Here is a 16,658-nt window from a genome sequence, read left to right on the forward strand (position 1 = left end):
TTTTCTCTTGCTCCCCACACAAAGTAGGGAGAAAGCTGAGCTGTAGATTGTGATACAATGTAATGGATGACCCCTTGCCAATAATAATATTTACAGAGGGTATGCGAGCTCCTAAGGACAACCACTTGGGAAAAGAGACTGGAGAAAATGTTATAGCAGCAATTTATTTATTTAATTTTCGAAAATGTTTATTTATTTTTGAGAGAGAGTATGGGGGGGGAGGGGCAGAGAGAGAGGGGGGGGGGAGAGAGAGAGAGAGAGAGGGAGAGAGAGAGAATCCCAAGCAGGATCTTAGCTGTTAGTGCAGAGCCCCATGTGGGTCTCAATCCCATGCACCAAACTGTGAGATCATGACCTGAGCTGAAATCAAGACCGTTAACTAACTGAGCCACCTAGGTGTTCCCATAGCAGTAATTTATAAGCAATGTTACATGCTATTTTAAATGAGTGTGGATTTCACAATATAATTCTTGCATTTTTAATGTCATAAAATTCTTTATTGGGCATCTTTAGCTGCAGACAGGATATGCCACCACCATATTCACTAAGGTCACCAGGGAACTCCTCAATATCGGATGGACTTCCCTATTGCACAACTTTGGCGATCACGCCCTCCTTCTGGACACTACTATCTTGGCTGCCATGACTCCTCATTGTCCTGGTTCTTTTCTGAACTGCTTTGATCATTCCATTTTGTACTCCTTTTCTACCCAGACCCTAAGTATGGCTGTTGCTTAGAGCCCTGCACTTACTCAATGCTTTTCCAGGATAATTTCAACCAACCTTATGATTTCGATAAATCTGGATGACCTGGTGACACCCAAATTTATGCTTATGACCCAGATTTCTTGCCTGCACATCAGTCTTGCATGTTCAACTGCCTGTTGGAGATCTCCAGGATGCCTCAAATTCAAGGTGTCCCAAGTGGGATTAATAATCTTCTCCCATGAACTGTTTTTTGTTTTTGTTTTTTGTTGATCTACGTGAATTACCTTTAAAAAAATTTTTTTTAATGTCTGTTTGTTTTTGAGAGAGAGAGAGCATGAGCAGGGGAGGGGCAGAGAGAGAGGGAGACACAGAACCCGAAGCAGCCTCTAGGCTCTGAGCTGTCAGAACAGAACCCGACATGGGGCTTGAACCCATGAGCTGTGAGATCATGACCTGAGCTGAAGTTGTGTGCCACTGACTGAGCCATCCAGGCACTGCTATCTTTTTTTTTTTTTAGCTTAATTTATTTTTTTAATTTACATCCAAGTTAGTATATAGCACAACAATGATTTCAGGAGTAGATTCCTTAATGCCCCTTACCCATTTAGCCCATCCCCCCTCCCACAAGCACTTCAGTAACACTCTGTTCTCCATATTTGAGTCTCTTATGTTTTGTCCCTCTCCCTGTTTTTATGTTATTTTTGCTTCCCTTCCTTTGTGTTCTTCTGTTCTGTGCCTTAAAGTCCTCACATGAGTGAAGTCATGATATTTGTCTTTCTCTGACTGACTAATTTTGCTTAGCATGATACCCCCTAGTTCCATCCACATAGTTGCAAATGGCAAGATTTCATTCTTTTTGATTGCTGAGTAATACTCCATTGTATATATATATATACCACATCTTCTTTATCCATTCATCCATCGATGGACATTTGGGCTCTTTCCATACTTTGGCTATTGTTGATAGTGCTGCTATAAACATTGGGGTGCATGTGTCCTTTCGAAACAGCATACATGTATCCCTTGGATAAATACCTAGTAGGGCAATTGCTGGGTCATATGGTAGTTCTATTTTTAAATTTTGAGGAACTTCCAAACTGTTTTCCAGAGTGGCTGCACCAGTTTGCATTCCCACCAGCAGTGCAAAACAGATCCTCTTTCTCCACATCCTCACCAACATCTGTTGTTTGCTGAATTGTTAATGTTAGCCATTCTGACAGGTGTGAGGTGGTATCTCATTGAGGAACCCTTATCTTTTTATAGAAATAAAACTAACTCACTATAAGGTACTAGCAGAAAATACAACATCAGTCTTAACTACTAGAAATAGGCAGAGTGAGTCTTTTTCCTCGTTAATCTAGAATTTTATGAAACATATTTCATTTTTTTCTAAATTTTTAATGTTTATTTATTTTTGAGAGAGAGAGACAGAGAGACAGAGAGAGAGAGAGAGACAGAGTGCGAGTGGGGGAGGTGTAGAGAGAGAGGGAGACACAGAATCTGAAGCAGTCTCCAGGCTCTGAGCTGTCAGCACAGAGCCCGATGTGGGGCTCAAACTCACAGTGGTGAGATTGTGACCTGAGCTGAAGTAGGACTCTTAACTGACTGAGCCACCTAGGCGCCCCTATGAAACATATTTCATAATGAAAGCGTTAGAGGAAAAATAAAGATGGCTGTTAGTGACATTAAAGATGTAATCAATTAGCATGGAAAGGATAGCACAATCCCTTAGGCACCCAAGCTGGAAATTTGGAATTATTCTTGATTCTTCTGCCCACACTTAGTCAGCCAGCTCTGGCCTAATACCTCTGAAGTTCATCCCTTTCCCATTTATAGCATCATTTCCAGCATCTATCTGGGTGACTGCAGCAGCCTCTGGATTGGCCTCCCTGCCTCTAGTCCTATGCCTCCTCAGGTTCTCCCTGACACTGATACTACAAAGATTTAACTAAAACCCTTGGGTATCTCTCTATCCATCCCAAGAAGAAAGCTCCAGCTCCTTAACATCGTTTCATGGTTTACAGTGGCTTCTAAGACACTGCCAGCACTTATTTTCCCATGTCTATCACTTGCTATTCATGCCCGGAAATTTCCATGTGGGGTCACAGCGGTGCTTCTACTTCCCTTGGGCATATGGTGCTGTGTCCCTCTTTCACAACTGTGCATGCTGGCTGAATGCTTGTTGCTAGACAGTCCTTTCCTTATGACCTAGCTAACCTCACTGCTTCTCCTTTAAGACCCAGGTGAGGTGTTACCTCCTAAAGGAAGCTGTCCCTGTTCACACTCTCATCTCAGAGTGAATTAGGCACACCTCCCTGATCCTTCTATAATTCCTTGTATGCCTATAATTCACTTTCATCATTGTTTTTAATTTTTTTAAAAAAGTTTATTTATTTTGAGAGAGAGAGCCAGAGCAAGCACACAAGTGGGGGAGAGGCATAGAGAGAGGGAGAGAGAGAGAATCTCAAACAGGCTCTGAGTTGTCAACACAGATCCTGATGCAGGGCTTGAGCTCACAAAGTGTGAGATCATGACCTGAGCTGAAACCAAGAGCTGGACGCTTAACCAACACAGCTATCCAGGCACCCCTCTAATAAATTCTTAGTGTCCCCTAGAAAGCCATGAGCTCCTTGAGAGTAGGGAGTGTCCCTCATTCATCATTATATTCCCATTATTGGTGTACTTTGTGGTATATAATAGGCCCCCAGTAGAGGTTTATGTAATGAATAAGTGAATTCTAGCATCAGACTGGTTCATGGAACCATATGTTTTTAATTTGTCATTTTTCTGTGTTTGAACGAGCATTTATTTATTTATTTAAATATGAAATTTATTGCCAAATTGGTTTCCATACAACACTCAGTGCTCATCCCAACAGATGCCCTCCTCAATGCCCATCACCCACTTTTCCCTCCCTCCCACCCCCCATCAACCCTCAGTTTGTTCTCAGTTTTTAAGAGTCTCCTATGGTTTGGCTCTCTCCCTCTCTAACTTTTTTTTTCCTTCCCCTCCCCCATGGTCTTCTGTCAAGTTTCTCAAGATCCACATAACAGTGGAAACATATGGTATCTGTCTTTCTCGGTATGACTTATTTCACTTAGCATCACACTCTCCAGTTCCATCCACGTTGCTACAAAAGGCCATATTTCATTCTTTTTCATTGCCAAGTAGTATTCCATTGTGTATATAAACCACAATTTCTTTATCCATTCATCAATTGATGGACATTTAGGCTCTTTCCATAATTTGGCTATTGTTGAGAGTGCTGCTATAAACATTGGGGTACAAGTACTCCTATTCATCAGCACTCCCATATCCCTTGGGTAAATTCCTAGCAGTGCTGTTGCTGGGTCATAGGGTAGTTCTATTTTTAATTTTTTGAGGAACCTCCACACTTTTCCAGAGCGGCTGCACCAGTTTGCATTCCCACCAACAGTGCAAGAGGGTTCCCGTTTCTCCACATCCTCTCCAGCATCTATAGTCTCCTGATTTGTTCATTTTAGCCACTCTGACTGGTGTGAGGTGATAGCTGAGTGTGGTTTTGATTTGTATTTCCCTGATGAGGAGTGACGTTGAGCATCTTTTCATGTGCCTGTTGGCCATCTGGATGTCTTCTTTAGAGAAGTGTCTATTCATGTCTTCTGCCCATTTCTTCACTGGATTATTTGTTTTTTGGGTGTGGAGTTTGGTGAGTTCTTTATAGATTTTGGATACTAGCCCTTTGTTTGATATGTCATTTGTAAATATCTTTTTCCCATTCCACCGTGGTTGTCTTTTAGTTTTGTTGATTGTTTCCTTTGCAGTGCAGAGCTTTTGAATGAGCTTTTAATTACCCCCTCATAAACCCCTTTGAAAGGTTAAGCAGAAAATATACAATTGCTTTGGGTGTCAGTTTAAGAAGAAAGCCAAGATACTTAAAATACTATTGGCACTTGATTTAGTTTTTCTACGTATTTGTTAGTACTGCTACTCATGACTTGCCGTTTTGTGAATAAGAAAAGTTCTTTAGGGGTGCCTAAGTGTCTCAGTCAGTTGAGCCTCCAACTCTTGATTTCGACTCAGGTCATGATCTCATGGTTTGGGAGTTTGAGCCCCGCACCGACAGTGTGGAGCCTGCTTGGGATGCTCCCTCTACCTCTCTTTCTGCCTCTCCTTCTCTCTCTCTCTCTCTCAAAATAAATAAGTAAACTTAAAAAATAAATTAAAAAAAGTTCTTTAATTTTATGTGGAAATTGTCAATACATACTTAAGTAAATTATATGGGAATTTAATGAGGAAATATTAATCTTTTTAGACTTATTCAGATAAAATTGTGTCTGCTTTGGCTGAATTCAGACGTTTAAGTGACTTCTAGAAAAGTTGATCTATTCTAACTTTATTAATACAAGGTACCAGGAGAAAATATGAAATCATACTGTTGAAGTGTCAGAAATAGGCTGCCTGGAAAAATCTTGTTTGCTATTCAAGAATTACATAACACATACATAATGAAAGAATTTTCTTAGAACGGGATGACAAGATATAGTCAATTAAACACGGAATGTCTTATCATATGATAACCTGTATATGTTTGAATCTCAAGTGTCAGCTCTAAAACTGTGATTGATTATCCACTTGTCTTTTTGAAAGGTTTTTTTTAGAAAGTTTAGATGATGGCACACCCCTTAACAGATACGTAATTTCATCAGAAAAGCAAATTTTGCCAAACTTAAGCATCTTTACCATATGGAAGTATAGGAAACTGTAAAAATGCAGGGGAAACCTTTTTTCTTCAATTTGAGGACTATAATTTTTTTCAGTGGGTCACATTTCCCCCAAATGCTTCTCTTTTTATGTGGACAGTTGAAAAATCCCATGATAATTCCTGCCTCAGGCTTCCCAAATAGCATTCACATGGTGCTTGCAGCATCAACTCCTTTGATTTTTATCTGTTTTATCCAGAGGCAAATTTGATAAGCTACTGATGTCCTGATTTTACCTACCCTAATCAACATAGGCTAAAAACAAGCTAGTTTAAATTGTTTATATATACAATTGACACATGTTCGATGTAGAAAGCTGATATAATAGGGAAAAACTCACCCATAGAAAAAAAATCACCTACAATTTTATTACTCAGAAATAACCACTGTTATAACCCTTTGGCATATTTCCTTCTTGTTTAAGCAAGTATTACGATGACAGGTACCTCAACCGATACTCGGCTACTACTTATATCTGCAAAGTTTTTGTTTTACCATTTTGGTTGTCAATGTATATTGTATTCTCAACACATGTTGATCCTATAATTGTCTACACTCACATGCTTGAGTGTTGATGTGATTCTGTGAGCATTTAGATATGGTATCGTGATACCTTTGCTTTTGCATTGTAGACAGCTCACACTGTCTACCTTGGGGTAGGTGGGTACCCTGCTTTCTAAGCCTATAAACTTTATGTTCAATATACTCTCTTGCCTTTGCTTTTAAATTTTCCTCACTCATCTTTGGTAAATGGCAACGGATTGGTCTGTATTTGGCAGTAATTATAAAGTAGTATCTTTTCCCCTCCACAGCTGGGAGAACATGCTCAAGCCATCAGATTACATGCTCCAATGGTGAATGTATCCCAAAAGAATACAGGTGCGACCATGTCAGAGACTGCTCAGATGGAACCGATGAGAAAGATTGCCGTGAGTTCCTTTCAGTCTTTGCACTGTGTTTGCTTTCACCTTTGTCCCTTTGGCATTTTAATCAATTTGTTAGATCTGTTGATGGACAGAAATGCCTACAATATGCCTCTTGTTATTGAAATTTCTTGGCAGATTCTTTTGTGGATTAGAGGTGATATTCTGATAGGAGACTATTTTTAGCAAGACATTCTAAGTGTGTCCTGCCTTAGCATGTCAAGTTTCTGTATTTTTGGAAGAGACTTTTAACATTAGCATAGAATCCTGAAAAGTTATTGAATACATTGAATACAAAATCCAGTTTGGTCAATGTTGGGTTTTATTGAATTATGATGTTAAACCAAATGTCTCATTAGTTTTCTGCTCTTATGGACTCAGTATTTTCTGGGTTGCCTTTGGAAAAGTGTTACATTCTGAAAATGGCTTTCTCCAATGATGACATATTAGTTTGTAACTGATTACAAGATAAGGCATAGAAATCACACTATTCTATGTGTAATGTTTAGACATTACCATAACCAAAATAAGAGAGTGTATAATCATAGTGCATCATGTACTTCTTACAAATAAGTAATCTGCCTCTCTTGAGGTTTATGTGGAATTGTTAGAATGTGAGAATATTGGAATTATTCTACTATGTAAGTTCTGTGGTCTGTCTAACTCTATCTTTAGTCTCAGACATATTCAGTTTTGTTTAAAAGTTCTTATAAGTCTATTATTTATGCGTTTATCATCTGTGGTATCATTTATGAATCAGAATGTCCTTGAGGTTTTAGACATTTTTTCCTGAATTTCTTTTGATAGGCTGCGTCTCATAAGTTTACTGTGAGCTAAGCACAGTTAGTTTCTTTCTTTTGCTCTTAAATTTATATTTCGGAGTTTAGGGAATTGTTTTAATATTTCAGTATTCCAATACTCAGTGGATAGATTTTGAATGCCTTGATCGTAAACTTAGTTATGTCTCCAACGGAGATTTAAGTTTTAGTCTATTCTCATGGGACACCTCTATTGTTTGATCATTTTGATTTAATTTTAATTTTCTGGACTGTTCCTAAACTTCTTTCTTTGGTCCAATTGGTATATTTTATGCTTCATGAGGAGAGAACCATCTTCTGGTTCTTTTTTTTTGGTACATTTCCCAATATGGTGCAGTGCCTTGGGAGGGAGCTAACATAAACTGGTTATGAGCAAATCATTCCTATTTCACCATACTGTTCAAACTGTACTTTTCATGGAAGAAATATTGTGAAAGGGAAAGATCTGGCTCCAAATAGGTCCAGATTCATGTTGCATCCATACCATCATCACATGGTGCATTTTAATGTTTATTTATTATTATTATTTTTATTTTGAGAGAGAGAGAGAGAGAGAGCATGAATGGCAGAGGGGAAGAGAGAGAGAGGGAGAGAGATAGAATCCCAAGCAGTCACGCTGGCTTGACTTGAACTCTCGGACCGCGAGATCATGACCTGAGCCGAAATCAAGAGTTGGATGCTTTCTTTCCTTGGGTCTTATTTTCCTTTGAGAAAAATACTGTGATTTGTTTTTGTATCTCCATTTCCTAGCAGGATTGCTGGTATAGTTGTGTTGTGGTTTAATTTCCAACTTAAATGTTCTCTCGGAAAGAGATTATGTTGTCTCTAATTTGGATCTCTTTTCATTTTGGAAATTTTACAGAATTACCGGCAATTTTAAAGATAGTAGTGTATGCCTGGATGTCACAAAATATCAAGTCCATGAGTCAAGTACTGTCAGTACTTTGTAAAGCAAACAATAGGTCGTTCATTGTGGCAAGTGAAGAAAATGTTTTTGACTAAATAATAGTGATGAATCATATATTTTATAGTATTTTGTAAACTGTAAGTGTTATATAAATGTTGGTTGTTATTCTTAATTCGGTTCCTCAATGAGGACAATCGAGCAGGTGTTATTATTCTCTCACAAATAAAGAAACTAAAAGTGCAAAGAGTAGACTGGCTTGTTCAAGGTTGAAAATATGTGGCAGAGCTAGGGCTAAATCCATCTTCTGGTTCCAAGTCTGGTGATTGCTCTTCATGAAAGACTTTATTTACAGAAGGAGAAAGTTCTACCTTGTGCAAGTTTAAGAGAGAACCAGAGGCTGTGCCACCAGCCAACAGTCCGTGTCTTTATCCCTAATTTACAAGTGGATAAAAATGAGTGCTTTATTGGAAATGCAATGGAACTGAAGGAAATGCTACTCTAGGGAAAATAAAAGGCAACTGAAACAGACTGTTTGGATTTATTCCATGTGAACACCCTGCAGCCAAGTCTAAAGTCATCAGTACAACTGCCTCACAACTTTGCCAATAGACCTTCCGGAAAAAAGCTGGCTGGGTACAAGTATGCAGGCTGCTGTTATAGAAAGGGGTTATGGAAAGGAAGTGAGTGAGCTTTATAAAATATCTGAGCAGGAATTTTTAATCAAGGTTTTGTTTATTTTTTTAAGTGAAAGTAATAGGTGCAATAAGGATTTCTTAAGAGAGCCAGATTTATATGATAGTTAATTGCTCCTGGAATCATACAAGTCATGAATCCTTCAGGGTTCATGGCTCTAAGATGAATCTGACACATGCAAAAGGGGTTTGTAATGAAGTATTCTTTCCTATTTCTCTTTACCTTATTTATTTATTACTACGTGTTATTTATGGAGAAGTATAAAAAAAATCTAACAAATCAGGAAGTTAAGAAAAGAATCTTCATGCTTTGTGCTTTGATCTCCTGGCCACAGCCAGATTTGTACAAGAAACAGAATAATGGCCTGGATCAAAGTCTTTAGAAAGCGCTAATATAGGGAGACAAATTGGCCTCATTTTGTTTTCCCTTTGTTTGGAACCCTTGCAGGAAGTAGGGAAGAGAGCTGCCATTTGCTGGGCTCCAATCACTATTTTATGCAATTTTTACCTTAATGACACAAGGTAGGTGTGATGACCATCTCCTCAGGCTTTTAACCTAGGTCTAAACTGTATGCCCATGCAGGTTTTAAATATAATCAAAAGCAGAGTGAATTGATAATGAACTCCTTTGTACTCATCACCCAGTTATATCAATTACCAACTCATAGCTAATTTTGTCTTACCTATATCTCTTTATTCTTATTTTGAAGCAGTTTTCACACATCGTATAATCTTATCTTTATTTCATTTATCTATCTATCTATCTATCTATCTATCTATCTATTTACTTGAGGTGGGGGGAGGGGTACAGAGAGAGAGGGAGACACAGAATCCGAAATAGGCTCTGAGCTGTCAGCACAGAGCCCAATATGGGACTAGAACTCATGGACTGCGAGATCATGACAGGAGCTGAATTCAGATGCTTAACCAACTGAGCCACTCAGGTGCCCATATTTTATTTTTGAAATAGAGAGAGAGAGAGGGTGCAAGTGAGTGAGTGGCAGAGAGAGAGAATCCCAGGAGGGGCAGAGAGAGAGAGAGAGAGAGAGAGAGAGAGAGAAGCGGGTTCACCGGAAGTGGGGATCCTGTTTTTCCCGAAGTGGGGCTTCAACTCACCCACTGTGGGACTTGAACCCATGAACAGCGAGATCATGACCTGAGCTGAAGTCAGATGCTTAATGATTGAGCCACCCAGGGGCCCATAATCTTATCTTTAAATAATTTAATATTTAACTCTAAAATATAAGGACTGAAACATAGCAATACACATAACATAACAATATCACAACCCACACCTATGAGTTAACAACCACTAAAATAATCAGTTCTTAAAATTCCCCAATTGGTTTTTTATTATTTTTTTGTGGCGTCATTTAAAGCAAAGTCCAAATAAAATCTATGCATTGGAATTAGTTGCTGTCTTTTGATTTGTAGGTTTACCTTCCATTTCTGTTGTTTACCTCTTGCAATATATTTGTTGAAAAAACCAAATTACTTGTCCCGAGTTTCCCACAGTCTGGGTCTTGCTCATTGCATCCCCAGATGTCCTTTAACGTGCTCTTCTGTCCTGTAGTTTTTGATAGCTATATTTACAGCAAGGTTCCTCAACCTTTGTACAAATGACATCAAGGACCAGGTAGGTCCTTTTTGCACGGAACATTATGCATTGTAGAATGTCTAACAGTATCCCTGACCTCTGCCTACTAGAAGCCAGCAGTACCTCCCATTTGTCACAACCAAAAATGTCTCCAGACAATGCTAAATGTCCTGTGGGAGCAAAATCTCCCTCCATTAGTCTAGTTGGGAATAACATTAGTCTAGAGGCTTGAACAGATACAGACTTCTGCGTGTGTGTGTGTGTGTGTGTGTGTCTGTGTGTGTAGGGGCACAATACTTTGAAAATACAGGTGCATATTTCCACTAGGAGGCACATGTCTAACTATCAGCCATTGATTGTTGCTAACATCCATTTAGTCATAGTTACTTCACTTCAGATATGTAACAGCTATTTATTAGTTGTTTTAAATTGGAACATTACAATATGATGAAGGATTAAACAAGGCTTGCCCAGAAATCATTTTCATGAGACATGACACTTTATTCTATTGTTTCTGCAGTCATGGTGCATGGGAATCATTACCTGTGGACAAATGCAGGATCAGCCTATGAGTGTGACTTTCATTTCTCTATTTCTCAAAAGTAAGATTGTCTACATGAAGGGGTCTAAATACGTTATGCCCCTAGAAATCATTTAAATATAGTAATGATGTTGGAAAAGCTCCAAGGAAGGACCTAATTCTTTTCCCCAAATATTTGAAAGGATCAGGAAGCTCGACCCTGTAGTTCATAGTCCTGACTGTTGGATCAGACCCCTAGGTTATAGTCTTTACCCTTTCAAGCTTTCTAAGATCAAGACACTGTGCTCCAACGTAGAGCACCTTGTGTCTATTCCAGACATTCCTTGTACAGAACAAAGAAAAGTGTATAAGAGTTCTCTCAGGGAGGCAGGGAGAGGGGAGGGAAGAGAATGGGCCTGATGATGAGGAAAGCAAACATAGCAAGATTCCACTAAAAAGATTATCCTTGAGACAAATTTGTGTTGTATGAAAGCTTTTCATATTGTTTGGTCTTTTTGTCTGCTGTGTTCCAATATGCATAAGGTATTTTTTGATTATTCTACTATGTGAGAACGATTTCTGGTTATGTCTACTATAAAAAGCTGTGAAACAGGTAAAAGTTCATTTTCTCCAAGTTATTTTATTCTTCAGTCTGGCTATCTATAAAATGGCACCTACTATTAAATAGCTGTCAATTAATTTTTCCCCCCAAGGAACAGGAGATTCAAAACTGCAGTCCATTTTACTTCTAATGGGATTAGCATCAAGGAAAAACCACTCATGCAGAGTCTAAGATAAACATCAGAACAATGCAGCAATTATGGGTCATTCAGTTAATATATTACAGTGACTTTAAGTTGCTCAAAACTAGTACAGTTTTTCCCAGTTAAGAGAACAGATTATTTTGTTTTTATCGAGTGCCATATTAGAGTGATGTTGGTGTGAGTAAAACTATTGCTAATTATCACTGGTTTGCAGTACTTCTCTTTTGATACTTAGGAATGCCAAAGAAAGGGTAAAATCCCTATTACAATGAAGGCTTTCTTGCTGGTAATCAGCAGTATTTGGTCTGCCTGCAACTGGGGCCGCTTTGTCCGTGAAGTTTTATTTCTATTGACTTTCTGTTCTTTAGAATTCAAACATTTTCCTTTATATATCTAATTGCTGAAACTCCAAATGGGAAACAGAGGAATAAAGAGGATGATTCAAGTCATTCTGTAGACTATGATGGCTCGTAAAGAACATGCTTTTCTTCAAACTCAGTTCCACGGTTAAGCTGCCCCTTCAGCCTTGCTCTTACTGTTCTCTTTCTACTACTCCAGGTGAGAAAGCAGAAGCAGAGAGACTGACACCCTTACCTATCACATCACAGACATACCTGTTTTGGTGTTCTTACAGTCGAGATAGAATTCAGAGCCCTGAAACCTTGGGGAAATAAAAATTTCTTATTTAAATCTCCATCAGGGGCACCTGGGTGGCTCAATCAGTTAAGTGTCAGACTCTTGTTTTTGGCTCAAGTCATGATTTCGGGGTTCATGGGGTCCACCCCACGCTGTCAGCACAGAGCCTGCTTGGGATTTTCTTTTTCTCCCTCTCTCTGCCTCTCTCCTGCTTGCACGCATGCTCTCTCTCAAAATAAATAAACTTAAAAGAAAATAAATCGTCATACAAGCACATTATAAATATGTATTAAAAGCTCCCAAGGGGTGCCTGGGTGGCTCAGTCAGTTAAGCGGCAGACTTCAGCTCAGGTCATGATCTTGCGGTCCGTGAGTTCGAGTCCCGCGTCAGGCTCTGTGCTGACAGCTCAGAGCCTGGAGCCTGCTTCCGATTCTGTGTCTCCCTCTCTCTCTGCCCCTCCCCCATTCACGCTCTGTCTCTCTCTGTCTCAAAAATAAAAAAAATTAAAAAAAGTTAAAAAATAAATAAAAGCTCCCAAGACCCCTCTCAGCTGTTGTCCAATTTCTTTGCTCCCTTTTATAACAAAGTTACATAGAGTTGTCTTTAATATCACTGCCTCCATTTCCTCTCCTCTTTCCTTCTTGAACTCCCTGAAAACAGCAGTTTCCACCAATCTCCTGAAAGCATTCTTGTCAATGCCACCAATGACCTTGTTTTACTAAGCCTAATGGCTCCTGTTCAACTGTCACCTTATCAGAGAGCTGGTCCTCACTGTCACTCATTTATTTTTGAGAGAGAGAGAGAGAGAAAGAGAGAGGGAGACAGAGTATGAGTGGGGGAGGGGCTGAGAGAGGAGGAGACACAGAATCTGAAGCAGGTTCCAGCCTCTGAACTGCGGGGCTCAAACTCATGGATTGAGAGATCATGACCTGAGCCACAAGTTGGACGCTTAACTGAGCCACGCAGGTGCCCTGATTGAATAAAATATTTTTTAAAACATTGTGGGAATTTCTTTTTTTTTTAAGTTTATTTATTTGTTTTGAGAGAGAGAGAGAGAAAGAGAGAGAGAGAGGGTGTGCGAGCAGGGGAGGGACAGAGAGAGGGGGAGAGAGAGAGAATCTCAGTCTCCTCACTGTCAGTGAGGACCCTGAAGCGGGGCTTGATCTCACAGTTTGTGAGATCATGACCTGAGCCGAAATCAAGAGTTGGATACTTAACCAACTGAGCCACCCAGGGCCCCCCAACATTGTGGGAACTTCTACCTCACTTGTAATTTTAAAGTTTATCTCTTTATCCAGTTCATAGCAAAGTATCCAGGGAGGTGGATTTCAATAAATGTATGTTGGATAGAATGAAATTCTAATGAAAAGGAACGTAGCACTCTGTAGAATAACTAGCTTTCAGCATAATGACGTTCATGCAGCAATCATTTGCTGATGAATCTTCAATTATCTGGAACAGTTTCTCGATAGGAAGACTGAGCCACGCCATTTCTAGCTATGGTTTGCAAATGGCCACTCTCATAATTCTAGTGGTGCGGGTACTCTTCCTGTCTCTTCAGTTAAAATTTGCGTGTTTGTTCTGCCCAGATGAGTCACAGAGGATCACTGTAAGGAACAGATAGGAATAGATAATGTGTTTTCTCTTTTTGGCTTCTGCTTCCTGAAAGCTACTTGGATTAAACTTGATTTTAGTCCCATGGTACTAGCCCTTGGGATTACTGTGTTTGCTTTCTCTCTCTCTCTGTTTCTTTTTCTTTCGTTTTAATGTTTATTGATTTATTTTGAGAGAGAGAGCAGGGGAGGGGCAGAGAGTGAGGGAGTCACAGAATCTGAAGCAGGCTCCAGGCCCTGAGATGCTTGCACAGAGCCCAACTCAGGGCTCGAACTCACGAATGTGAGATCCTGACCTGAGCCGAAGTCGGACGCTTAATGGGCTAAGCCATCCAGGCATCCCTGCTTTCTCTTTCTAGGGTGCTGAATTGCTATTTCCATTTTATAAAACTTGTTATGTATATGCTTTTTATTGAAAGCCATTGTTAATTATTTTTGAAGAGTGGCAGGAAATACTTTCCTCTTGTTTTGTTGTATGTTGCTTTATTTCTTTGGTGCTAGTTCATGATGGCAGTCACTTTGGGGATTTGAATTTAACTGGGGAGGGGGTAGAGTGAGTTCCCTGCTATATTGTGGTCTATTTTTTTGGTGCCGACTCTCTTGTTTGTTCTGGTACTCCTGGAAAGCTTTGTTTCCTAGCATAGAGTTTCCTTGAATTCCTGGATCATACCAGATTGAAGTCCTTAATAGAATATGCCATTACTTGCTGAAATCTAGAGTTGGCCTCACCACTCCAGACTCCCAATGTGGGATGGGAAACTGAATGGAAGAAACGAAAACTTTGCTTTTTCTCTAGAGTTATTTATTTTCCTTTTAAAACTATCTTTCTAAGAGTTTCTATTTCTTTCATTCAATTTCATTTTGTTTCTCTAATTTTTTGCTTCTTCCTACTGCTTGCTGTGAAGCTTCTAAGCAGTAGCTACATCTATTGTGATGCTAGGGATGTGCATTGTGGAGCCACATTGCCTGAATTTGAAATCTGGCTCTCCAGTTTACTGGTTGTATGACCTTTTTTAAATTACTTAACCTCAGAAAGGTACATATATAGCATCAATAGAATAGAAATCTATAAATGGGAGTAATAGAGTCTACCTCACAGGGTTGTGATAAGGATGAAATGAGTTCATACATACTGAGTACTTTCTGGCACCTACTTTTCAGTCTATGTTATTGATGGCTTTTATTGTCATTGCTTATTTAACTGTGGGTAGTACTTGCAACTAAGTGCTGGTGGCCAAACTAGCAAACTTTTTCTGGCAAATCATTACTTTGACTGGATTAGCCAGAGTAACTAACTTACAAGGATGAGGCTAAGACCTTGAAACGTCTCAGGTATCTTGGGCAAGACTTTTATCAGTAATTTCTTATTTTCCTTTAAATCTTACCTTAAGTTTCATAATCTACCTTTAAGATGTCTCCCCTTTCTTTGTAATAAATTTGTCTTCTTTTCTATGTGCTTTTTGACCGTTTTGCCAAATTCTGAGACTAGAATGTACTCACAGCCCTCTTGTCAAGATAATAAAGAGTAGTGTTAATATTTACATCTTGCTCTGCTGTGAATGATTTCCATTCTGGGAGTTCCATGAAGTCTTCAAGCCACTTCAGACTCTTTAATTATTTGATTATCTAAACATGGTACTTTCTTGCTCAAATAAAATCATTAGCATAGAAAAATTTTAAAAATCTTCAAGCACCACACCAATCTTGTATGGATATTTGGGGGAAGCTCCCATTTGTAGGGGAACAAACACATACATTTGGCATGTGGAGAAAGTAAGGAAGGGAGAGGGAAGAGGTGGTGTGAGCAAGTGTGTTCTTTTTGTGAATTTTTATGTCAGATAAGCTTTAGAGGTCTTGGGCTACTTGATCGTTGTCAATCTTTCCATTAAGACAAAACTTAGAAGGTTGGGTTTCTCTGGTTTCTTGTGCATTATCTCTTCTCTTAAATTTTCTCTCTACTTAAAATCTTGCAGGACATTTCAGATACATGATGGGTTTGCTCCATGGGAAAAAGTTTATGAGGTTAGACTCTTGACCTGGTTAGGAAATAAACCAAAAAAATAAGATTTTAGGTATCTGCCAGTCCCAAAGTATTGTGACTTCCTATTTCCTGGAGTTGGTAATAGAAATCTTTAAGGGAAGTAGAATCTGTTCATTTCTTATTTTGTTCAGGGTGAATAGTTTGGAACCATTCCCTCTGTGTGGGTCTCCAAATATTTTCAGTATTTAGCTGAGTCGGGTAGTTCCATGCAGTCTTCCCTATGGGCATATACCGCAGTTAACTATGCACAGAATAGACCAGAAGGCTTGTAGGAGTTGAGGCAGGTTCTTGGCTGATTGAGAAGAGATTCATTATCATTGTGGATGGAGACAAGAAAGCTGTTCCTCATTCCTGGTGTTTAACTGCTGACCTCTGACCATCACAATACTCTCCCTGACGCCCTCAAGCTGGCCTTGTTGTTTGTTGGGGGGAATGAGGCGTGTCAGAAAACTTTTAGTCTTGTCAGTGGATACTGTTGTAGTTCTTCCCTTTCCGGTTTTATGGCACTGGCTCTCAAAAGGCAGGATGGCGAGAACAAGTGATCCTCTCAGTATATTTGTCCCAGATCCTTCATATCTGCCATAATCACCTTAAGTGAGGTAGTCACCCTCCAACCCCAAATAAATTTTCCTCGAAACAGATATCTTATCTATTACAAAGACAGGGTTTTCTAAGATCTTTCTCCTGCTTAAAAGGC

At 39.3% G+C, this 16,658-nt stretch overlaps 1 protein-coding gene across 6 annotated transcripts in view; it reads left to right on the forward strand.

Annotated features, from left to right (window-relative positions):
• The window catches only part of LRP2 (LDL receptor related protein 2), a 198,753-nt gene that overhangs the window by 43,124 nt on the left and 138,971 nt on the right, over positions 1–16,658 (forward strand). For all 6 annotated transcript variants that reach the window (XM_078451168.2, XM_078451170.2, XM_078451169.2 and 3 more), the window contains exon 4: positions 6,263–6,379. In XM_078451168.2, coding sequence (XP_078307294.2) covers positions 6,263–6,379 — 117 coding nt within the window. The remainder of the gene's footprint in view (positions 1–6,262; positions 6,380–16,658) is intronic.

The sequence above is a fragment of the Panthera onca genome, chromosome C1 (genome assembly GCF_046562875.1).
Source record: "Panthera onca isolate mPanOnc1 chromosome C1, mPanOnc1 haplotype 2, whole genome shotgun sequence".
NCBI classification, from domain to species: domain Eukaryota; kingdom Metazoa; phylum Chordata; class Mammalia; order Carnivora; family Felidae; genus Panthera; species Panthera onca.